Source organism: Homarus americanus, unplaced genomic scaffold (genome assembly GCF_018991925.1).
Source record: "Homarus americanus isolate GMGI-L3 unplaced genomic scaffold, GMGI_Hamer_2.0 scaffold6317, whole genome shotgun sequence".
Classification (NCBI taxonomy): Eukaryota; Metazoa; Arthropoda; class Malacostraca; order Decapoda; family Nephropidae; genus Homarus; species Homarus americanus.
In genome coordinates, this window is record NW_024730668.1 from 21,584,378 (window position 1) to 21,611,594 (window position 27,217).

The window sequence follows — 27,217 nt, forward strand, 5'->3', positions numbered from 1 at the left end:
CGTTCTTATCTCACACTGTGAATGACTCCAGTGTTTGGGTGGCCGCGGTTGTCACCCTACGCCACGGGCTTATCTATTTGATCCCCCGCCAGGTCCTAATATCCAAGGGGAGAAGAGTTAATTCGCACACCCGTCAGTGAAGAAAAAAAAGTGACCAGGTGGATTGTTTTGATACTTGGCCCCACCATTCTAAATGCCTCGTAAAACACGCACGGTTTTTGAAAAATTGAAGAAAAAAGAACAAAATGGCTAAAACATTACCTTTTTCTGCACTATTAAGGGGTACGTGATTGTTTTTGTTTTTATTTAACATTATAAACTCATTGTTGATCCTTTCTTGTACTGCACATCATTATCTTCACTGCCAACATCCACCTTTAGTTATACACACACACCAGCCAGAACGAAGATTCCATCCATGGCCGACACTATCTAATACTCCCGGTACTTCATGATGTCGCTCACTAACACAGCCTCAAGTTAAACATAATATTCTACCAGTTAAAATCTGTTTTGGTGTTGGTTAAAATGATTACGAACTTTTGGTAACGAATTGTATACTTATTAATAGGGTTTTGTCTCTTAGTAATGTTGAATTATTAAGATAAAAAATCAAGAATTATTTGTCTTGTGTTAGGAATGTGTGGTGAAGGACATCGACTCGGTATTATTTCGTCTGTCTGTGTTTACATATGCAAATTCGCTCATCCATCCGTGACAACTTAAACAAACAGTAATGAATTTTGATATTTCGAGTATATGTTTTAAACCCAACAAGATCGATGACTTCAATAACCAAATTTCCTCTTCGTAATATGCAGTTATGATTAGTTTTGTCTCTAAGGCGACGAGTGACTCCAGGCGTTTGGTTAAAGGAGTGTTTGCTGAGAAAATATTTTAACTCATCGACATTCACTCTCTCAATAAATGGTTTAGTTGGGATATGCACGCTGAGACACTGGACTAACTCACTGCTGTTATACAAGAGTAGAAGTGTTCAACCTTTTCCGCACAAGGACCCAGCTTCATATCTAGCAGCACAAGGGAACCACACGACAATATTTTTGGTGTTAGGTGAAGCACAACAAGCAAGAAAACGGTGCCTGTTTTTAGAATGTAGGCCTACGCATATAAGCACTGTAGCACACAGTTGAACAATATACAGAACTTTTTAAAATCTAATATTAAGAGCATAATTGTTTTCTGACAACCAAGCAAGCATGCATGTATTGTAGTGTAGTGTAGTGTAATGCCTTACTAGTGAGCCACTAGGCACTGCATCTGTTTCAGTATACTATATTATTAAGTCTCTGTCTGATTTGAGAACTCATCATTCTCAAACACTCTTCCAGGTGGCTGACACTGATACCAGAGCATTACTTTGTCTTTGTGAATTTAATTTTACTGAAAGCTTTTCACATGAATCGGCTGACCCGAAGAGTGAGACCACGCGAATGGAATGTGAGTATATTCAAAGATTTTTTTTCTTTTTCTTTTTACGGGGAATAGCCCATCGGGGCGTAGGTCATCGACCCACAACGGGGCCTGGGGGAAGGCGGGGGGCGAAGGGGTAATAATAAAACAATAAAAAAATACATAAAAATAATGTTTCTTGGTAGATATGCTTCACAAAACTCCAGGATCGGCTTGTCACTATACTTTGTTCGCAGGTCTGAGTTCTGGAAACTCAAGAGTTGGTCAATTTGTGATTCTACCAGAGCAGTTTTAGTCCATCACAATACTATCCATGAAATACTGAAACAGGTCAGTGAATTGGAGATTAGGATTTTGCATAATATTACTGACTAAACTTTGTATACGAGCATATGCAAAACAAATTTATACTAAACTCATTTAATTTACGGATGGGGTCGGATAGAAATTGCTGGCGAGCCGCTGGTTGGGAATACCTGGACTGGAGCCTCACCCACAAAGGCAGCCACGCCCTCTTGTGACGTCATTTACTGAAAGGGTTACTGTTTACATAATAATATCCCAATAATAAAACTTGTTAACGATCACAACTGTATCACTAATGACCCAGAGATGTACACACTCTACAGTGAGTTCCTCCACCTGTAGTTTGTAGACATGAGAAGATTTTGTACTTTTGTTTTGATCTTTTTATATAATTTCGTAGATGTGTTAAGAATATCCTTGTGATGGGAGGATTGGATGCTACAGGTGTTGTGGGTGTGGTGAAGGTGTAGTAGCCGCCACACCACCACTCTACGGTGTGGTTATGCTGTACTTCAACTAGTGAACACGCTTCAGGCCACATGATAGTTAGTACTAGTCACACAGTTCATTTAATCCAAGCCACTTCAGTGTTTGTGTGTGTGTGTGTGTATATATATGCATGCGTGTGGAGGGAAGGGGGGAGTGCATAGTATTTAGGTAATTTCGTCTTAGGATTTCACGCTCCTCTGTCACTTTTAATAACACTGTCAAATGAGCTAAGGAAGTTTAGTTGATGACTGTGACAAAGCCTCTGTGCCCAGTGACCCGAGCTGACCTGGGCCACAGTTGGGGACATTCGCTCTCAGCTTGTTTAGTAGTCCAAGCGAACTCCCTCCCTGAACACCCCCATCCTCCCTGGAACATACACTCTGCCCTGGAACCCCCATCCCTCCCCCACAAACCCTTCCTGAACCTCCTGGAACACCCTCCCGGGAACCCCATCTCCTGAACCCTCACCCCTCCTGTCCCCTCTCCTAGAACCCTCCCCTGAACACCTCCCTCCTGAACCCCATCCCCTCAGAATCCCTCACCCTCCCTGAACCCCATCCTCCCAGGATCCCTCCTCCTGAAATCCATATCCCTCCCCTAGAACCCCCGTCCCTCAATGGAACCCTCATCCCTCCCTGAACCCCCATCCTCTCTGAAACCCCTCCTGAACCCTCCTCCTGGAACCCCCTCCTGGACCCTCCCTGGAACCCTAATCCCTCCCTGAAAAATCCCTTTTAATGCTCCTTCGATGTACTTAACTTTGAAAGCTCAGTGTCAGGGTCCAGTGGCGTAGATAAAGTAATACACATTGACTTAATTTGTGGATACAAATATATATGTATGTATGTATGTATGTATGTATGTATGCTATGCTATTCGTAGTCCGTAACTCTTCTAGAGAAAACAGAAAGAAAGTTATTTAGCCAGATTAGTTCGTTGGCTTTTAATGGCGCCACTCCTGTGTTCTGTTGTCAAATATTGGAGCCCTAACCGCTTTACGTACAGTCTAATTTAAGATCGAAATACCCGACTGTGGACTGTAGCTCTGGCACTCACAGTCAGGTTTTTACATAGATAAATTAGCCAAGTGGGGATAAATATTTACTTTTAAAAGATGAGATGGATGAGTGGCGGAAGGAGGTGGGGGTGTTCCTCTGAGATGACCGCCCCACTTCGCCGTTATTTCCTGTCTTACGACACAATATGGAAAATACCCTGTAATTAATCACTGAAATCTTGCCTCATCTCTTATCTACACTTATCTACGTTTCTGTTTACCAATACACGTGAAAGTTGTTACGTTTTTACCCCCTATATATATATTATTTCATTACATTCTTTTAGGGCAATAGTAATTGATAAATACATTTGTTCATTCCTTAATATAATTGCTAAGTAGTGAATCAATCCCGGTTACGAATTTAAGACTAATTGTTATTTTGGTGTTAACTGGCAACTCTGGTTAAGATCTGATGGCAAGGAGATATAAGAGAAAGTCCAAGTTGAGGAGCAGTCAGAAGGTATCGTATCTGGAGGCCGCTTGGAGGGACTTAGAACCTCACTCACTTGCCTACTACTCCCCCATCACAAAAACACAGACGACTCCAACTTAACCTTTTGGGTACTGCGTAGCTGAGAGAAAACTGATTAAGTAAGTGTAGTGGTTAAGGAGCGTCAACACAACCCCTAGAAAGATGACCCTTCAACTTTTCATCGTCGCTCTCATCGTGGGAGGTGAGTAAAGTACATTACTATACCATTATACCAAGAACCTCCTTCTCACTACAGTTTGTTTATATGGTCTATAGTGTCAGGTAATAGAGAGGTTTCATCATAACTCAGAGGGTACTGTGTGTAGCCGTGTTTAACATATAGATCATCATGCTACTACAGTAAGTTATAGTGTGAATTATACGAGTACGAGTGTGAGAGTGTGTGTGTGTGTGTGTGTGTGTGTGTGTGTGTGTGAAGTACTGCAATTCATATTAGTATAACCCTTTTGCTTTGTTTATGTATGTATGTATGTATGTATGTATGTATGTATGTATGTATGTATGTATGTATTGTAATTTTCTAACTAACAGGTCTTCAACGAACGGATCAAGGCTTATCAATCAAATCAGGCTTTCATTTACAATACAGTATAGCAATAAACGTTTATCTCTCGACTATCTGAGATACTTAATGCATTCAATTATATAATAAATATTTCAGACATAACTAACAACATATTTTTACGTATATTGAAATAATGATTCTTAATATACGTAACGTTGAGTTGGTAGTGTCCGTCAGTGGTAATTCTTCCCACGTCAAAAATGAACTCGACTGTGGACAGGAAGAGACAGTCCCGTCATCAATCACATCAATACACAAGGTCCCCCGACCCAGTTATCCCCTTATGTTCGCGCACCTGTGACAGTCAGCCCACAGGTAATTATTTCTCACTGACGGCTCTTTCCCCACCAACCGCAATACACACGTAACCACACTGACATTAACAATACGTTTCTGTTGGACTGGCTACGTTGTGAGTAAATTCATAAATCGACCTAATGTTTCACGCTGTTGGAGAGGCAGTGTGCTTATGGTACTAGAGCCATGGCGCTGTTACGAGTGATCAAGGAACCGAGATGGTAGAATCCTAGGAGGGAGGGCTGCTTACGACAGCTTAGTCTCCGAAAATTTCAAGATCGTACGTAATTCATGATCGCGTGCAACATGTCCGTCCTCTTCATTATTACAGACATGAATTGAAAGAATAGTTGAAAGCTAATCCTTAAAAAGTAACTTGCCAGGTGTATGAAACAACACCTGTTATAAGAGCCAGGTGTGGGTCACAGGAGTAGGGGTGTCAGTAGTCCTCGACACGGGTCACATCCCCCACACAGAGTCAAGATTATCCAAGGTAGTGGTCCCTGATAGAGGTCCCTGATAGAGGTCCCTGGTACTGGTCCCTGATAGAGGTCCCTGATAATGATCCCTGATAGAGGTCCCTGGTACTGGTCCCTGATAGTGGTCCCTGATAATGATCCCTGATAGAGGTCCCTGGTACTGGTCCCTGATAGTGGTCCCTGATAATGATCCCTGATAGAGGTCCCTGGTACTGGTCCCTGATAGAGGTCCCTGATAATGATCCCTGATAGAGGTCCCTGGCTGGTCCTGATGGTCCCCTGATAGTACTGGTCCCCCTGATAATGATCCCTGATAGAGGTCCCTGGTACTGGTCCCTGATAGAGGTCCCTGATAATGATCCCTGATAGAGGTCCCTGGTACTGGTCCCTGATAGTGGTCCCTGGTAGTGGTCCCTGATAGAGGTCCCTGGTAGTGGTCCTTGGTACTGGTCCCTAATAAGAGGTCCCTGAAAGAGGTCCCTAGAAGTGGTCCCTGATAGAAGTCCCTGATAGTAGTCCCTGATTAGTGGTCCCTAATTGTGAACACATTATCACCATCACATAAAAACCTTGCCCCTCTACACCACAACAAAAGACGTGTGTGTGGGGGGGGGGGGGTACAATGACTTCCTCACGTGTTATTTTCTCAGGCAGGAAACTCCACGTGTTGTCTCTTAAAAGCGCCGTGAGGTGATCTTACTCATGGAAGTTGCTGGGTGTAATGTTTTTCACTTTTGTATACGCCAGAGACGGAGCCAAAACAATGACCTATATTACTAGAAAGTGTGGGCTTATTGCCTCAAATGTTTAGGTGTGGATATTCAAATAACTAGATATTTTGCTGTGAGGATAATTTTTTTATGTGGATGTATTTTATTTGGATATGTAGATGTGTGTGTGGAAATCTTGTTGGGTGGAAATATTCTGATGTGCGGATAATTTGGGTATTGAGATTTTGTTATGTGGATATTTTGTTGTTTGGATAGTCTGTGTGGATATATTATTATGATTATATTTGTTATAAGTGGATGTCTTGTTGTAAGTGGATTATTTGCTGTTTGGATATCTTATACATCTTTCTGTGGATAGTTTGTTTTGTGCGAATTATTTTCTGTGTATATCGCGATGTGTGTGGATGTTTTGCTCTATATGTGGACATTTTGGTGTGTGTGAAATTTCTTGTGCGTGGATATTTTATGTGGATAGTTTGTTATATGTTAACATTTTGTTGTGTGAATAAATTGTGTGTGGCTATTCTAGTGCGTGTGAATACTTTGATATGTGTGCATATTTTGATGTGTATGTGTGTGTGTGTGTCTGTGGTCATGTATGATCCCCATGAGCGTACAGTACAGTGTGTTGGATGAGTGAGACAGCTAAGTTGAACACAAACAACCTTACAAGACACTTAGACATTTACCTCGAAAAAAATTAATCGTGTCTTAGTTTTATGCGAATAAATGTACCAACTGATGATCAGGTCCTTCAACGACGTGCAGGTGGCTGGCTGACTCATGTTTTCATATGACTCAGAGGTGCCGGGCAGAGAGTTCCTCAAAATCAACTGAGTAAGACAAGAAACATCTAGTAAGACTCCTGACTGGTGGAGGTCATGACCATAAGCCATGACCATGATCCTGACGGGACGATAAGGTTCAGGGAGAAGCGGGAACAAAGGGGGTTGAGGGCTCGTGGACGTCTTAAGGTGGATCTAACACCAAGGCAACACTGTCGGTAACATGTGTTGGTATCTGGGAAAATTACAGGAAAAATGTTTGTAGTGTTAGTGTTGGTTATATTGTCGCCAGCAGAAATATGTGAAATAAACTGTCTGGTGTGTGTGTGTGTATGTTAATGGCCCCTCTTGGTGGTTCTTCTTGGTGGTTCCTGGTAGTGGCCCCTCTTGGTGGTCCCTGATAGTGGCCCCTCTTGGTGGTTCCTGGTAGTGGCCCCTCTTGGTGGTTCCTGGTAGTGGCCCTTCTTAATGGTTCCTGGTAGTGGCCCTTCTTAGTGGTTCCTGGTAAGGGTCCCTGGTCAAGTGTCAAACAAAAGTCCTTATGAACTATATTTCCTCCAGCAGTGTGGGCTGTGTTGTGGTGGCGGCCACTTTTGTTTTCATAATTCGTCGCGCAAGACATTAGGCTTCCCGTGATGTGTTTTTTCTTTCTTCTTAATAGTGTATCAGTATCTCTGCCTTTCCTGATCCAGTTGTTACGTTGTTACTGTGTTGCCGTAATGCTGTACTCGTGCACGTAGCGTCTGCTTGCGTATATATGTCCCATTAACTTTTACTCCATATAATCACACTTTCCTCTCATGTGGGTCCAGCAGAGACTGTCCTGGAATAGCCCACGCTTGCAAGAAAAATCGCGAATGCTAATTTTTTTTTTTTTTTTTTTGATATCTTTAATTAGTCACAATGCTTTCCACCTACTCGTAGTTAGTTATCTTTGCTAAATAAGGTTTTAACGTAATTAATAATATTGGTCTGGAGAGAAGGAAGGCAGGCGAATACCAGGGTTGAGATAGGTGGTGCAGCGGCAGTACCCCCTTTGATATTCGACGTATCAGTGGCGTCTTTGATACGGAAATAATGTGATCTGGAGGGTGCTGGGAGGACTTCCTCGGCCTCCTCCTGCATCCCTTATGACCGGCTGTGAGTACTTTGTTGTACCGGATGTTAAGCCATGCAAGCAAAAACACCAGAAAGGTTACACGGATACATGTATTCCACATATAGTGACACGCTTAATATGTAAAAGAGACATACACAACGATAATTTACGAGTAACGTGCCCGTCAACCAGTTTGGAGGGGGGGGAGGGATTACATGGGTAGTTGGGCAGCAGAACGACCACGCACATACCCACAATGACGAGTTTGATAAAGAGGTCAGTTTCACCGCTGTATGGTGAGCTACGCCACGCCACCAGTACCACCCGGTGTCTGACGCCTGCAACACTTACACTTTGCTCTTGAAAACTAAACTTTATCATATAATTTAACAATTGGAGAAAATGAGGTTACTTGAGGGGGAAAATCCCTTTTTAACATTTATTACCAGAAAGTATGAGAAAATTAACAAAATTATAGGGAAGGCAGTGTGTGAGGTGGTTGGACTACTTGGTGGAGGTAAATGACCTGTCAAACAAGAAATAAAGAACTCGTTTTGGCACAGATTTCGAATTTTCACACGCGATGAACAAACTGCGGTGAGGCGTAGGTCTACAGTAGTGGTGACTTAGCTTCCACCCTGCCCTCCTCCTTTAAACAGAAACCAACCAGGCGTGTTTGGCGAGGTTCGTTATACCAGTTTGTAAAGGAAACAAAAAGATAACTGTCTGACAGTCGCTCAAAATACAAGTGCGAGGCCTCTGGCGGTTGATAGAATATGTAGGAATAAATTAATATTTGCATGAAAAATCGTGTTTTGGTTCATTACACTAAAATATACGAGAAGTTATCCAGAATTTTTATACATTCATTTATTGGTTTAAAATGTTGACGTGAGCGCGAACACCTAAACGAGGCGTCAATCGCTCGTTAGCCCCGCAGGTTATAACAACACCTGTCTCACGCATCCTTGAACAGCTTAATATTGCCATTGACTTACTTTTAATAATATCATGCCCATGTAAATTATTCCAAGGGTAAAAAAACGAGTACAGTGGTTCTGACATAATACTATCATGACACAAGGAAGATATATGTAGCATCATTATTCACAACACTAAAGGTCTACTGAGCTATTTATTGTCACTTAGAGAATAATTGTCATCTACCGTTCACAGGGTTTAAAAGTTACTTTGCTTTCTTTATCAATTACATAAATCCCAAAATATTAATTATTGTTTTCATAACGCTAATCTGATCCAAAGAACTACACTACATATTGTCCAAGTACCGTACTGTATAGATGGTGGAAGCAAAAAATTCAGGGAGTGACTAGTGAAGCCAGCAGAGTGTAACTTGGCTGGGTTGAACACTATATAAGCAGCTGGGCGTCAGCAACACCTGCACAGTGCACACACCTCACAAAATGTTACTAAAACACCTCACCTTTCATGGCCGACTGCGCCTCCTCCGTTTGTGTAGACACTCGTCGGGGCCCTCTACCACCCACCTGCCGTGGCCCTCCACCAGGGCCTCCACCCACCTGCCGGGGTCCTCCGCCGCTTTTACGCGTTCAGGACGAGTCGTCCTAATGGGCCCCCACCACGCCACCTGCCAGGGCTCCTCTATCATGACGAGCTCCTCTTTTGCAAGGAGGGTCATCACCTCATGACGTGTACTCACCAAAACGGGCGTCAGAGATCAAGTCACGTCAATAGCTTTATTTGTGCTGGTCTTCAGCTGGGCAAGTTCATGTGAGTCAGCAGGTTTTATCATTAGATCTATATTTACTGTGGATAATCATGCAGGAGGGGCTAACATATGACTGGTATATTGCTGGACAATAGAACATACGTTCGTGAGGCGCACAGCATGAAATCAATGTTTTGCGTCTTACCAAAATTTGGGAGGCGAGAGAAAGGACTCCAACATTCCCGGGAAGAAGCAGCCGAGGAAGAGGTGAGGAAGACAGGTGAAAAAGAGGGAAAGGAGGGTTTGAGGAGGAGCCACCTGAGTCATGCGGCGTGAAGGAAAAGTTTACTGAGCAGATCTAGTGTTTGTCCAGCTCAACCCACGTGTCCCGTGAACTGTATCGTGACCCTGTGTCTGCTTCTCCTCACCTGTGTCTGCGGCCCCTCACGCGTATCTAAGGCCCCTCACGTGTACCTAAGGCCCTCACCTGTGACTAATGCCCCTCACCTGTGTCTAAGGCCCCTCACCTGTATCTAAGGCCCCTCACCTGTATCTAAGGCCCCTCACCTTATTAGAGGGTTTATGGTCGGGGGTTGAATCAGGCGGCTCTGGGATATAACAATAAAAAAGTCTTATCGGGTTATCAAAGCCTTTTATAACCCCTTATAGTTCTCAGTGTCCCACCCTGTCCCTCTGTTGTTACGGAGTTTGTCCTTCTACCCCCCGTCTACTGTTGTTACCGAGTCTGTCCCTCTACCCCCCTGCCTGTTGTTACGGAGTGAGTCTGTCTCCCCCCCGTCTACTGGAGTCTGTCCTCTACCCCATCTACTGTTGTTACCGAGTCTGTCCTCCCTGTCTACTGCTGTTACCGATCTGTCACCTCACCCACGTCTACTGTTGTTACTGATCTGTCACTCACCCCGTCTACTGTTGTTACCGAGTCTGTCCTTCTACCCGTCTACTGTTGTTACCGAGTCTGTCCTTCTACCTCCCCATCTACTGTTGTTACCAGAGTCTGTCCTCTACCCCTGTCTACTGCTGTTACCGAGTCTGTCCCTCTACCCCCTGTCTACTGCTGTTATCGAGTCTGTCCCTCTACCCCCCGTCTCCTGCTGTTACCGATCTGTCACCTCATCTCCGTCTACGGCTATTACGCCCTTCTACATGTCTTGGGTTCGAATCCTCGGGTGAGTTGATTGTATGGATCCCATTATCATCCAGAGAGTGAAGATTATTTAACCACTATGACGGGCCTGTTACCTCTTATGGCTAAATCCTACTGTCGAAACCACGTGACCATCAGGTGGACGGGAAGAAAGAGGTGAGAAGGTTGATTCTTCTTCTTCTTGTAACTTGTTTCCTTGTATATCGAAGGCTTAGTATTCCGAGTGTTGTATTGGCACTGTCCAAAACAAACCACGAGGCCTTTGGGAGTCCATTTCACTTTCACACACACACACACACACACACACACACACACACACACACACACACACATTATGATGAATATACTGGAGATAAGGATAGTTTTATAAGGGTCATCACTTTGGAATAATAAATTCAAGACTCATTACAAGTGAACTTGAACGTGTCTTAAGTTAATTCGGAGAAACTAAGTCAACAGTCGACAGCCATTGCCATACCAGGAGGCGACCGCAGAATAGCAGCCGCATAGAAATATCTAAAAACACGGTCAAAAAAAATCAACGAAAAGTGATTACAAAACAATGACAATAAATTAATACCGAAGTAAAAAAAAAACCACTAAGTACATGTGCCTGCAAACACACAATATTAGAACCCCAACACACAAATATTTAGGGTTAATTATCGCTCACCTTAGCCACTAAACAAGCCCCCATATTATCCCAGGCTCTATCTCATCCACTCAACACAAAATACATCATTCACACAAGTGTCATTTTTGGGCGGCTACAAGTCAAATAGATGCTAGTCCTAATAGGCCCAGTCTTCATATAATAAGTTCAGTCCTAGTGTGCCTCATCCTAACCTAATCCTTGACCTATGTGTTACCAAAGTAAGAGGAATACCACAACATGTCAGCTGAAGTAGACAGTGTTACTGACGAGGACGTTCCCGTCTCCCCCACAGGCTGCGTGGCGGTGCCGACAGCCGACTTGGACGACCCAGACTCGACTCCAGTCTTACCGCAGCCTCGCTCAGCCATCCTCCTTCCCCCTACCAGAGAGGCGTAAGTCCACCCAATACTCTTTACTTTCCTACTTATGTCTAGTCTAGAGTACTCAAGACAAATATATCAGGCTGATGTGTTCCAGGTATTCATCTATTTGACAGGTATTGAGTCTGATGGAGAAGTGACGTGCTCAAGGTTCTGTAATTTATCATCTTCATCTACCTTACTCTAGCTCACTTTCTCTCCGATTTCAATTTTTAGAATTTGAATCACCTGAAAATTCATCCCCCATAACCTGTTTCACCTGAAGACTATCCACCCTAACGCTCGCCTAACCGCACCTAAACTGAGCACTAGAGGTAGCACTAGGCTGATTGATATTCAGGTGAAATAAACTTAGGGGACGAATCTTCAGGGGGGTCCAAACTATTAATTGTTGAAAATAGCATTGTTTTATTTTTGGTCCAACTCAAGTTTGTATGAACAAGGGGAGATGAAACATGCTTTTCTCTTATAGTGTAATACGTGTGCGTTACTCTGAAAAACACACACACACACACACACACAGGCGGGCAGGTAAGGCTTATGAGGACGGGTGAAGGTCGGGGGTGTAATGATACCAGGCTTCACAATACTTACAGTGGTGTGTGTGTCTCCCAAAATCCCGACACACACACACACACACACACACACACACACACACACACACACACACACACACACACACACACACACACACACACACACACACACACACACACACACACACACACACACACACACACACACACACACACACACACACACACACACACACACACACACACACACACACACACACACACACACACACACACACACACACACACACACACACACACACACACACACACACACACACACACACACACACACACACACACACACACACACACACACACACACACACACACACACACACACACACACACACACACACACACACACACACACACACACACACACACACACACACACACACACACACACACACACACACACACACACACACACACACACACACACACACACACACACACACACACACACACACACACACACACACACACACACACACACACACACACACACACACACACACACACACACACACACACACACACACACACACACACACACACACACACACACCACAAAAGCGCGCCGGCAGGTAGCAAGGTCGAGGGAAAGTGAACCAGGATGAATATTATCCAACTCTTCACCAAACAAAAAACACCAGGGGTGATACTGGGGAAGGGGGTGGGGACGGGGGGGTGTGAACGGGGGAGGAAGGAAGGGGGTGGGGACAGGGGAGGAAGGGGGGTGGGGGGAGGAGGGACAACCTGCCACAGTGAAAACCTGGGGTCTGGAGGTACAACATTGAGGAGAGAGGTTGGGGTAGTAACCAAGTCACCGTAGAATAAGGCCCTCTGTTCAGGATGCACAATACTAAGAGAGGTAACCTAACGCTTCCTAGCCTAACCCAACCTAACCTGACGTAACCTAATCCTTCCTAGCCTTAACCCAACCTAACCTGACGTCATCAAACCTAACTTAATCTAACCTGACGCAGCCTTAAGCCAAGCCTAGCCTAACCTAGCCTAGCCTAACCTAACCTAACCCAGGGTATGGGTAAGTGACTGATGATGAGCACCGAAACCTATTTAACTGCTCTCCTAAATAAAACAATTCATTTCTTTTAATAGTCCATTAACGGGAGGGGGGGGGATGATGGTTGGTGGTGGGCAGTAATGACGGTGGTGTCAGTCTGCCTTATTTGTTCAAGTGACTGTCCGACGTTACGCAAACACACCTAAGATTTCTCTGCAAATACGACCTTTTTCTTGTAACTTAGCTACTGCCCACGGCTCGCTCTAGTACTACTGACTGACACTGCCGTGAGGAATTTCTGTTACTCGAGATACTGTACCAGCCTGTACCTGAAGTGATCCTCTCAAAGTGCTGTTACATGCCAAGAAACTGCGTCTCCATGGAGCAACTCTTTATAAATATCGGTACTAAACTGATCAAGCAGCAACCCTCTGTTAACAAGGTAACCGGTTTGTTAGCTGAGGAATACATTATATTATTGACACGCATTGCTGAATAGTTCCTTCTTACCATTAAGAGAGGTCTACGTACGAAGCTGACAGGTCTTCGCCGGTGTTACTTGATGTAAGGTTCTCACCAGCAGTGTTCGAAGCTCTGGGCTCAAGTCGTTCTAGGTCCCAGTCCTAATAGGCCCTAGTTGTGCTGACCACAGTTCCTAATAGGCCCCAGTCTTAATAGGCCCTATTTGCGTTGAGCCCTAGTTCGTAGTAGGTCATAGTCGTGCTGGGCTCCAGTCTAACCTAACCATAAGGATGGGGTACCAGTCCTAAGGGGTTCCAATTTTTAGGAGCCCCAATGTTAATGGCTAGTTTATTAGGTTGGGGCCTAGGAGGACTATGGTCTATTAGGACAGGGACCATTTGGCGTGCAACCATTACCTACACTTAGATCATGTTGGCTTTACAGTCCCTGCCCCTATGCGAACTCATTGTGTAAAGGTGGTCTGGCCCCCACCATAAACTACTACTATTACGCCTTTTCAAATAACTTCTCAAAAATCAGTTTGACTTGGGTTACGACGACTGGGTGACTGCCAAACCAGAAGCACCGCCACCCACGTGCATCACCACGACTCATGGGGTGACTAACCCACATGACATTACTGTTATAACCATGAATTTACCATCAATATCACTATTAAGAAATATATCATATTACTTTCGATTCAAAACGTGTAAGTTTTCGTAATACATGTTTCACAGATCATATATATATATATACTGTATATATATATATATATATATATATATATATATATATATATATATATATATATATATATATATATATATATATATATATATATAACCAAGTAAACAAAAGATGTGTGCCGGTTGTTGTGTGGGTGAGGGCTCTACCCATGACCCAGAACTTGGCCCACGTCATCAGTGTCCGCCACACCACGATGATGTGGTAACTTCTTTATAACCCTGGATTAACTGTCAAGCCTAGAGCAAAATATTTATTTACTAACACAAGCACTAGCGGCTTGGCCACGCCGCTGGTCAACACCGCGAACATTATAGAACCTTGACGGGTTACTCAAGGTAGAAAGCTGGCGTAAATAATTAGCCTCTATTTCCTCCATTTGATCTTTTACAACTGAGACATCATGAATAGAACTCGACCTTGGTGTGTAATGGCTTGTTCCGGGTTATAATGATGGGACGGAGTGGTATCCCACACCCATTGCTCACGAGTGCATGAAAGGAGCCAGTGAGCGGAAAGTCTATAGATGAAATACTAAAATGCGAGGCCTTAAGTTAAACTTTTTATTACGTTCCCGTACGCGGTAGAGAGTCCACTGTAAACTCCTGCGGTACCACGGGCGGAGTACAACTGACTGGCGGATGTGGCATTATGTAGGTCATCGTGGTATTGATAGCATATAGGCATAATGGTGATGGAAGCTGTGTCCTGGCCAGTAATTATGTTGCCGAGGAGAAATACAGTGTATCCTTCCAGCGGCTGACACCCATCTTCAACTCTAAAGAGAAGGCCTAACGTGTTATTCTGTTTAACAAGGATACAAATACAGTAGTTTTGTAGCGTCAGCGAATGAAGTTAACGTGCAACCAGCACTTCCTTCTACTCAAATCACTTCCCCACCACGGCCCCAACAAATCACCGTGACAAGCAGCTTTCACTTTATATATATTACCTTAAATGGTTACAGTCCGGAGTTATATAAGCTTGCAAAAAACTGGTACGGAGAGAAAGTTAGTAGTGTTGTTGTTGTCGTTGGACAGGCTCACCGCGGGCGAACAATAAAAATATCAATACAAACATCAGTATTTTGCTTATAATTTTCTGATTAGTATATAATTTTAATCAATAATTATCAAAATATTTGGAGAGAAACCGAGAAGCAGCGGCAGGTTTAGGTGGCCGCATTCTTCCTCACGTGCTACATCAACCCATATAACGTAACGCTGTACAAAGATATGCAGGCGTAACGAAGAGTTCTCTTGCCTACTGGATGCATTGACTTTGTGTTGTGGAAATGAAAACAATAATATATTACACATAAATTTACGTGTACACTATAACTTAATAATAATATTACTAAGAAACGAAAAACAAGGAATGAATAAACAAAGTCATCTTGATCACGAGTCAAAGAGTTGACCTTAAAACGCCTTGTACGTTATGGTCGTCACCTAGGGGTCTGGGTGACGGGTGAGAGTTGGCCCGGTAACTCTCTCTCGTTTCTTCATCTCGGAATGTGACATGTTCGAGTAGGTTGTCGCTTCTAGATGGGGTGTCCAGTTTTAGCGAGATGGGGTATCCAGTTTTAGCGGGATGGGAAAGAGGGCAGAGGAGGGTAAGGGGGCAGTAGAAATGTTGTGGGTCATGCAGCACCTCGAGGCAAGGCTGTGGAACCCACCTCACCCCGGCTCTCAGTACCTTACACCTGCTTTACCTAACACGCAGTATTCTTTGTGTATTTTTAATATATATTTCAGTATAGGTGAAACTAGATGTACTACGAAATAACTGTAATCTGATGGTGAGAGAACTGGTGAAGACAATGCTCAACAAAATCATTAAGCAACGATATGATTTTCGTTACTTTTAACTCCTGCTTGACAATCCTATAGATTTTGTTTCGTTTACACTGACTCATTGCATAAAAACAAACACACAGGCAAGTTACTAGTGGTCGGTGAAGTACTGTACTCCTGGTCACATTTTCTTCGTAATTAGGAGAGCCCATCAGTCGCTCACAGGGAGTTTGCAATCTTAAAGCACCCTTGCCGTGTGATCCTCGACGATCATGCTTGAAGCTGCGTATCGATATAGTGTACATTAAGTTGACATTTGTGTTTTTCCACAGGTCAGTATAAATTAACGTGGTAGAGCAAATGACGTTGTGACAAAGAAATATTGGTCATTTTAAACAAATCAGCGAAAGTATCGGGGTGCTACACGAAATCGAATGGTGGAATGTAAACAAGGAGACAATATAAACGGATACATTACCCGCAGCGGATATCAAACTTTGTAAAAAAAAATTTATATATCCACTAAATAAGCATTGGAGTGGCCGTGACTTGACTATCAATGAACAAATTTTCTCCAGATTTATACAGCCCGTTCATAATCACGTTTTTTACTTCCTGAGACGAAACTTTTAAGACGGTAAGCCTTTTCAGTAAGTATTTAATAATTTATTATTTACAAAACTGAGTGCATTGATAATTCTTAAAATAACTGCTGTCACCATTTTACATAAATACCCTGTACTTGTACAAAGTAAGAATCAGGACGTCAAAGTAGCCACCAGGAAAGCACCTACTAAATTCACCAAGTGTCATGGTAAACACTTGACAGGAGAGAACACTGTGCTCCGTTGTAATGGTAAAAAATTGTGGATGTTTCTTGGTGAGGGAGGAGCATCACTGATGATCTCTGACCTTGAATTTTGTCAGCTACTGAACAATATCGAACACAACCTGTACTTAAACTTTCATACCACATAGAATTAAAATTTGAAAATAATCAATCAAATGTATTAAAAGTTTATTTAATGACAAAATTTAACAGGGTGTATATCATTAAATGGTCATATGAACGTGGACATGTAAACATGTTTCCTTGTCAACCACACGTGTCCAGAAGTTGAAGTTTTTGTGGTTAAATTACTTATTTCTGTACTTATAAAGATTTCTTTCTTCAAGATTATATTTCACGAATGACAATTTTTTTAATTAACTTCTAGATGGTAACCACTGGGGGTTAAAGTGAGAGGTGAGGGTTAGAGTGAGGGGTGAGGTTTAGAGTGAGGGGTGAGGGTTAGAGTGAGGGGTGAGGGTTAGAGTGAGGGGTGAGGGTTAGAGTGAGGGGTGAGGGTTAGAGTGAGGGGTAAGAGTTAGAGAGAGGGGTGAAGATGAGGCAGGAAAGATACTACAACGGTCATAATGGAGCTCTACAGTACCAGGCCTTTGACATGCATTACGATCTTAACTATGCGAATACCTTTATAAATATCCATTTCTGAATTGGAACTCTTACTCAAATTTACTACAGCCAACTTGTTATTACTCTGACACCAGTGGAAATGATTTCAGGGAGTCGCCTCTACAACTAAAAAATTTTATGTACCAGACCAGACCACTACAAAGTAAATCACCTTGCCTGACTGATATATTTCCATTAAAATCTCTAATAATTGTTACATGTAAATCACAAACCTAAATTACATACTAATTGCAATATGTTCCCTTACGACTGCCACTCTAATAAAACAACCGCCTCCTACCTCTTAACACCAAGCGAGGCTGGCGTTGTTTCCTGCCTTCAAACCTCACAAGAGTTTATTTCACACTTGGTCTTCCTATCAGAGCCTTCCATACTAACTCACTTCTCCTCACCCCTTCCCCTCGTATCACTCTTGATGTCCTCCTTCCCGGCACCCACCCGTCTCATCCTCAGGTTAGTGGCGCTAGATTGGTCCTCACTCTACAGGGTAACTTGTTTTTAGCTTACCAGCATAATGTATCATCCACAGAACTCTAGGGTGTTAACTCAAGTGTATGATGCAGCATCTATCTCTATATGGTAGGAGAGAAAGTTCCCCGGGACCTGATCCATAAGGTGGAGTGGTGTAGGTATTATCATAGTGGTGATGGTACAATACAATATATCAACCTCGATGTTATAACTACAACACGGTGGCCTATGTGGTGACGTGTACTGGAAGCCTTCACTGTTAATGAAGCAATAATTCTTATCGATCTTTCTCATCATCCTCGCCCATGTTGAAAATTGCATGATGACCGTTTAGAACTTTAGCATAGATATTTAAATTTTAATATTGCCCGAAAAGGTTTTTTTTAACATCTCGACGGTTCAACTACAGTGCTTTAATTACGGTACAGTTAAGCAGCATAAGGTACAGTATTTTGCAATAAGCAGGAAGGATCATATTATGGACAACCCTGTAACGTCGTCCGATATTTGTCTACATTAACTTATATTATAATTGTGTGCTCTATTTAATGTAAACAACTGGATTTGTATGTGTTTTACACTGTACCTTAACTATCAGTGTTCTATGAAGTTTTGTTATTCTCTGGTTTCATGAGCCTATTCTCACGCGGTTTATTTGTTATCAATACAGACTCTGGATATTTTCCTGAAGTCATAATTATCAGTCATGATGTTTTCTTTGAGCCAGCCTGCGTGTAATGTGACTCAGGGAAGTGGAGGCGACTTCCCTCTTGTGATGTTGCATTCCGTGACCACACTATATATATAGGACTTTGGTATTGTGTTGGGAGTCTACACAACATACAAAACATTGATGGTGTTGTATTGGGAGCCTACACCACATACAACACCTTGGTAGTGTTGAGTTGGGACACCACACCTAGTCCGTAAAGGGCTCCAGTGGTTCGTGTTGGAGGCAGGCAGTTTGCTCCTAACCTTGATCTGCCCACAGGTTGGCCACCTCTGGCGAGGTGCGGAATAACGATGTGTGTGGTATGCGTCACAGCTCGGTGCCGGACATCATCACCAGGATCGTGGGAGGATCCCCCGCAGAATCGCGTAAGTAAACCCCCCGTTTCTCTGGTATTTTTTTCTCGTGTTTAATTTTATATGTGTGTATTATTTACACAATCTGACAAAAATACCGTAGAAATAATAATCTGAAACCCCCTCTAACTTATTCAGTAAATAACTGAGTTCATCAATGACGAAAGTTAATAAATTTCAGTCTAACAAAGTAACTTGTTAATATGAACACCAAAACACATAGGAAGGCTGCGTTACAAGCAACTGGAAGTGTAGGGTGCAGGTTGTCATGGAGGTGACCGGGTGTACCTCTTCCCCACAGATGAGTTCCCGTGGCAAGTGTCGCTACAGTGGCGCTATAACTGGTACACCTACCATGTGTGTGGGGCCACCGTGATCGACGAGTACTGGGTACTTACCGCCGCCCACTGTACCCACCAGTACAAGCCCAAGGACCTGTTGGTTGTGGCCGGCGACCACCAGCTGAAGCACAAGGAAGGTGAGACTCGGCAATTGTTCCGCTTGTGACGGTGGAAGCTTGTGTGTATGTGTAAATAGTAACTGTCCTTCGTGAGCTTATCGCACTATACAGATTTATTTAATGTTGGTGGTAAGTTAATGTGTATAGCACCTGGTTAAATTATGTATAATACTCTGCAGTATTGTTTACTTAAATAGTACTGCAGATCTGCACTGTGGAAAGATGTTTTTCTTCAAATTATTTACGTTCGTTGTACCGGGAAAAAAAAAAGACGCCGACACCCTAGTCAGTTCCTCTGTGCCAGAAAATCATCCAGCCAGGCACCACAGTCATAGTGATCGCTGGAAAGCCTACTGCAACTTAGGGTCCTTGGGTTTCAACCACGAAACCTTTAACGCCAAAACTCAGATGGGTAACATAAGAACATAAGAAAATAAGGAGTCTGCAATAGGCCGGTTGGCCTGTGCGTGGCAGCTCCTGTCGAGAGTTACTACCACTCTCTATCATCCATGAATCTATCTAGCCTCCTTTTGAAACTTTCCAGAGTTCCCGCGCTTACTACAAAGTTGCTAAGCTTGTTCCACTCGTCCACCACCCTATTTGTGAACCAGTTTCTTCCTATTTTCCTCCTAAACCTAAACTTATCCAACTTGAATCCGTTGCTCCGAGTCCTATCCTGCTCGGATATTATAAGAACTTTATCTATATCCCCTTTATTGATTCCTTTCACCCACTTAAATACTTCTATCATATCTCCCCGCACTCTTCGTATTTCTAGGGAATGCAAGTTAAGTTTCTTTAACCTATCCTGATATGGAAGGTTTCGAAGTCCCGGAATCATTTTTGTCATTCTTCGCTGCACCGACTCTAGTGAATTTATATCCATTCTATAATAGGGGCACCAGAACGGAACCGCATAATCGAGGTGCGGCCTGACTAGCGCAAGATATAGTTGCAATAAGACCTCTGCACTCTTGTTACTTACACTTCTAGATATAAAACCCAATACTCTGTTTGCCTTATTTCGAACATTAACGCACTGTTTTCTAGGCCGTACGTCCGGGCTTACAAGTACCCCTAGGTCTCTTTCACAAGTCGACTTCTCTAGGTTGATGTTGTTAAGGCTGTATACATTATAAGTATTTGTTCTTCCAATATTAAGTACGCTGCACTTGCTGGTGTTGAATTTCATTTGCGATTTTTCAGACCACCCCTGCAGTTTATTTAGATCCTCCTGTAATGCATTTGCATCCTGCCCTGAATTAATTTGCCGCCCTATTTTGGTGTCATCCGCAAACTTGCTTTTATCACTGCTGATCCCAGTATCTAGATCGTTTATGTAGATTATGAACAAGAGTGGGCCTAGTACTGACCCCTGGGGAACCCCACTGGTTACACGGCCCCACTCAGATTTAACACCATCTACGCTGACCCTCTGCGTTCTATTGGTGAGCCATGATTTTATCCAATTTAAAACTTTCCCCTCGATACCACGAGCCTTAATTTTTCTCAGAAGCCTCTGATGCGGTACTCTGTCAAATGCTTTGCTAAAGTCTAAGTAAAGGTGTAGATAGCGGCTACCACCAGAAGTTGTTTGTTGATTTTCTTTGTTTTTGCTGTACTTATTGTTTTGATAATTTTAAGTATACTAAAGGAAACGACAACTTTCTATTATGATTTTAAGTATTTTTTTTATTTACTCTATCCCGCTTCACAATTATCCTCCCGGAGCCACTTTTGTTGTTTACCTCGCTGAATCTCTCAAGAGACGTTTCCTAAATGATGTGAACGCTTCCACGAATTCCTCCTCGCCATTGCTGATTTATATCAATTTCAACATTAAGGTAAGTTGTTTAACACATAAATTAACACGATAATGCACAGAACCTAATAGAACCTGACCTAACATACCCAAAGGTTGGGTATGTTAGGTCAGGTTCTATGCATTGTCGTTTCCATTTTTGTGTTTAATATCATGATATTAGTGTGTAGAAAAAACTTCAATCAATTCGGACAATTCCTTCTGGTGGTAGCCGTTTTCTACACCTTTACTCTTTGTTGACCCTTTTATTGTACTGGCGTGCACACGAACACCGTAGAACGGCTGTGGAAGGATATAAAGTCCTGTGTTCTCAGGGCTGGCAACAGGGATTACCACTTCAAGCACTACTTTGCTCGCTACTTGTTCTGCCACATTCACCGAGACCACGGCACAATCATTCATCACTTACCCAACGCCACGGCTAGCCTCTCCCCCGTTCAGTGACAGTAAGAACGCCCACGGCAGATGTTAAGTTAACGTTATGTTAGATTAGGATAGGTTAGATTAAAATTATAAATAACCACCTTTTTTACACATTTGCACAAACTACGATTGCGTCCACTATAAAACACAGTTATCTTTTTTTTGGGGGCGGCAGGTTAGTCGTCAATAATTACCCACCTTTCTCATGATCTTCCAGAATTGCTTAGCTTGTCCTCTTCTGATTTCCTTTTGAAAGTGACTTGCCTTTGGAAGTCATGGTAATTCGTCCACAAAGTCCACAGGAGTTAAGCACACACATGGACGTTGCAGTAGCAGACTAGCAGTGTGACTGACTTGAAGACAAAGCAGCTGGGGTTGGCGTTCGTGTGCACCAGTTGACAATCCGGATTTTTCTTGGTTAATCCAGACTTTTTCTGGATTAAATAAACCCCCTCTGGAAACCATTTTATCCGGAAATTCGCTTAATATGGACTGGATTTCCCCCCATTAATCCTGATTAAGAAGGTCTTACTGTTCTTTTGTTCGAGATACAAGAGATTCACTTAATGTTTTTCAATCACCTAAAGTGCTCCGTTGTTTCCCTTTTCCGTGTGATTTTATCAAGATTTATCTTATCCACGTTTTCATTGTGGATCTACATGAAATATATATATATATATATATATATATATATATATATATATATATATATATATATATATATATATATATATATATATATATATATGAAAATAGTATGTGTTGGACCATAGAAAGTTAGACACGATAAATATCGCAAAAGTGGTGACTACAGTATAGTTGACGTCCCACATTAAATGAGTGAGTGAGTGAAGCAAAGCTGTAGGAACACACTACTACTTATCACCATCATGTTGTGACAGGCACGGAGCAGACACGTTACATTGAGCGTATCGTGGAACATCAGGCCTACAACACCGGCACCCAGGAACATGACATCGCCCTCCTCAAGCTGAAGGTGCCCCTCCAACTAGATGGCATGACTGTCTCACCCATCTGTTTACCCTTCCCCATGACCAACTTCACAGGTATGTGACGCCCCTGCCATGGGATTTAGAACCATTTTGTGATCATGAGTTAAATTTAGGGATAATGTCTGTTTACCCTGTAAACAAAAAGTAAACGAATTCACGTTTTCACAAAAATATTTTTCTTGTACGGCAAGAATATTGAGTAAATAACACTGTTAACTCAAGTTTTTACTATCAGATATGCATAAAGTGTTTTAAAATACCTATGCTCAGATTACAGTGTAACTTTCATGTATTGTTCTCACAAATTCTTCTCTCCACGTCCCTCTCTCTTGCTAACAAGTGACTCACGTTTCTCTCTCCTGCTAACATGTGACTGGCATGTCCCTCTTTCCTGCTAAATCACATGACGGTCATGTCCCTCTCTCCAGCTAACTTCTGACTGTCCAATCCCTCCCTCCTGCTAACATATGACTGTCACATCCCTCTCTCCTGCTAACATATGACTATCACATCCCTCTCCTGCAAATATGTGAATGCCACATCCCTCTCTCCTAACATATGACTGTTACTTCCCTCTCCTGCTAACACGTGTCTGTTGTTCAAACAGGTAACTGTGTGGTGACTGGGTGGGGGAAAACAGCAGAAGGCGGTTCGTCGTCCGACATCCTGCAGAAGGTGGTGGTGCCCATCATCAGTGACACCAAATGTAAGGATAGCTACCGCAACATCGGCTATACTGGACCCATCGCTGAGACCATGATGTGTGCAGGATATGGCTTCGGTGGCCAGGACGCCTGTCAGGTAACTCACTTTGGTACTGAGGTTTGCACATAAAAGAATCCTCTTGGGTAATTCATCATAGGAATGAGGTACAGTACATTATTTTTAACGTCGTTAGTGAATTAAGAATGAACTGGAGGTCTACATAATCAGTGAATAAAGGAAAAATAGACCCGGCACCATACAATGTATGGTATGGTAGGGTAAACTAAGTAGCAGTGAATTATCATTTGTGTGACAGGTGTACCATATAGCCTCAGACAACATGAGGCTATGCTAGATGTACTACAACAATACTGTACTGTAATTAAATAAATATTAAGTGAAGATGCCAGGAAGTAATTATGGGGTCAGGTAACGTGGGATAAAAGTGGCTGGACTCATTCTAAGACATTCTGTTAATTGATCTATTTGCTTACAAAACTTTTATATACCACTTACTATCTACCATCTCTTATACAAAAAAAATTACTCTTATTGTTACAGTACTACAGTATAATTATTTCACCAATAAAATAGGTTTGTGGCACATGTAACAACAGCAGTGACACAATACAGTATATTTTCCTCCTCATTCAAACAAGGGAAATTCTTGATATAAAAGTTTCAGACAGAAGAGATGCCTGGACTTAGGTAAATATCTCTCGACAAGGTTAAAAGTAACAATATGGTCACCTTACAGGGAGACTCTGGCGGACCCTTCGTGTGTCGTGGAGCTGACAACCGCTACTTCATGGCTGGCATCGTATCCTGGGGTATCGGCTGTGCCAGACCCAATGTACCCGGTGTCTATACCGAGGTGAGGCCCAACTACCACTCGCTCTCGTCTGATGCTCTTCCTTGCCCTACCTCACACACTCCCTCACCCTACTTCACACACACTCTCCCACCCTACCGCACACACTCCCTCATCCTAACTCACACACTTCCTCATCCTACCTCACACACTTCCTTATCCTACCTCGCACACTCTTTCATCCTACTTCACACACACACACATGCCCTAACTCACACACTCCCTCATCCTACCTCACACACTCCCTCACACTCTTCTTCACACTTCCTCATCTTACCTCACAGGATCACACACTCTTCATTCTACCTCACACTCCCTCATCCTACCTCACACAACCCCCTCCTTGCTTCATACTACCCCACACCTCCCATACCGGCTTATATTCATTAGTATCACACTTTTGTACTAAATCGTATTAAACAATCTGTATATATAGTCCTGTACTGTACTGAGTTAGCACTACGCATTCACAACCTTAAGATATGTTTAGTACACCTCTCTCTCTCTGCAGCAGCTTGCTCCATCAGTATTCAAACCAAGGCTGATGGTTTTTTTTACCAAGTGTTGCTAATGGGGGACATGAACTTCTTGAAGTTTTAATAATATACAGGGTATCTCTGTCTCTCAGTAACTGTAGACAGAGAGAACACAGTAAGGACAGGCAGCATACAACATTACACCTTTAGTTTTAACACAATATTTTCGCATAAAAGGCTCAATCTAAACATTTTTCCTAGGTGTTCATCATGTCCTGGGTAACTTTCTTAAAGGATGCATCACCATCTCACAGTAGTATTTCCATAAAGCTGTCACGTCACAAGGGATATTTGGAGATGTGTGCCAACAAATCATAATACACACATCACAGGGGATTTTTGGAGGTAGTGTGTGCTAGTGAGTCATAGTACACACATCACAGGGGATGTTTGGATGCAGTGTGTGTTGGAAAGTGTCACATTACACACCTCCCAAAAATTGTATTTCAGGATCATATTCCTTCAACCAAAGCAAATTTTCAATGGCTTAACATGGATAATTTTCACCTCTGCATTAATTGCTCTTTATTTTTCATTTAAGTAGTAAGTAACTTAGAATCATGAAAATTTCCTATAAAATTTCAAAATTTTACTTTACATTAATTGATAATAAAAATAAATGCAGTAAATTTCCTTACCCTTAACTAGTAAAATAATATAAATTTATTATATCCCTGTACCATTAAATAATATCAGTTTTCTGATTCTTTTATGTAATAAAGTAACACAGGTAATTTGTAATTAAATACTGTACAGAAATTGGATATTGAAGGTTTCTCTCAAATTTTAAGATCTACAAGTTGAGTAATTAGAACTTTGTCTTAAGAGTTCCTCAGTACTATCTAATTTATTAATCTACATTTGTATACCAAAGAGCATAATTATGACAGGCATAAATAATGCCACCTGAGGATGTGTGACTGTAGTTGTTGTGTTAACAGGTGAGTCGCTATGTCTTGTGGATCAGCAATGTCATTAACAACCGCCTGGATATGCCCCCACGCCCAGCCAACCTCAGAGTCCCCACCTTGCAGGATGCCCTAGACCAGGAACTCAATATCACCTCAAGTCCACAAGACAATATTACCAGTGATGACTCACCACCTGTCACCACACCTTCAGAGTAAGTCTCAATTTTCCAAGAGGTAGTCAGTGAGGACTGTCACCATCATTGAAGAAAATAAAAGTAAATGTTAAACTTATACTGTATTGTGGTGAGCAGGCCTAACCAACCTAAACAAACCAAGAAAAAATAATAATTTTGCAAAACAAAAGACAAGGAACCTGAGACTAAGACTTTTATAATGTTCAGTCATCAACAATATGACTATCACTGTTGTCTATGATTAACAGAGTTGGAAGTATTTATTTGTTTTATTTTTTTATTATTGGGAAGTATTTTTTCAGTTTAAATTTGATCAAGAATATCGACAGTGATTTATTTGAACACATACAGTACTGTACACTCCTAACTCACAATACACATACACTTCCCTCATGCTACACACACACACAGTTCTCTTTTCACTCATGCTACACACAAACAGCACTCTTCATTCATGCTACACATATACACACTTCTATCTTCACTCAAGCTACACACACACACTTCTATCTTCATTCATCCTTACACACAAACACACACACACACATTCTATCTTCGTTCATGTTACACACACACACACACATACACGTTGGAGGATGTCTCACCTCCATCCATTATCTTAAATAATTAGAATCTGCAGTGTTGATCAGGAGTGAGTGATGGTGTACACACGAACCTCCATCATTTTCTTCTTATTTATTAATGTAAATGACATATGTCTGTTATATCCTGTTTTCTACATTGATTGTTGTTAATTATTTATAATATAAATAAATATTTATACAAATCCTGAAAATGTTTTATTATTTGAAGCTATGTTGTTTAATCAGCATAAAAAAAATCAATCATTATACTACTACTGTATGTATTGGAGTTCTATAATACAATTTTGAACAGTACAGTACTGTAAGGGTGTCATCCAGTTTCATCAAAGCTGTTCTGCATTGTTCTAGTATTTTAACTGTCTGGCTACACAGGTGGTGTTTGTAAGAGGTCTTGAGTAGTTTCTG

General features: G+C 42.2%; 1 protein-coding gene across 1 annotated transcript; it reads left to right on the top strand.

Annotated features, from left to right (window-relative positions):
- Positions 1-3,720: 3,720 nt before the first annotated feature.
- On the top strand, positions 3,721-26,997 carry LOC121867325 (trypsin-1-like). The gene is made up of 8 exons (XM_042367243.1): positions 3,721-3,963; positions 11,541-11,640; positions 19,178-19,284; positions 19,574-19,750; positions 22,880-23,044; positions 23,598-23,791; positions 24,453-24,569; positions 26,044-26,997. Exons 1-8 carry the CDS (start codon positions 3,924-3,926, stop codon positions 26,227-26,229), a joined length of 1,086 nt encoding a protein of 361 aa, XP_042223177.1. The 5' UTR covers positions 3,721-3,923; the 3' UTR covers positions 26,230-26,997.
- Positions 26,998-27,217: the final 220 nt, after the last annotated feature.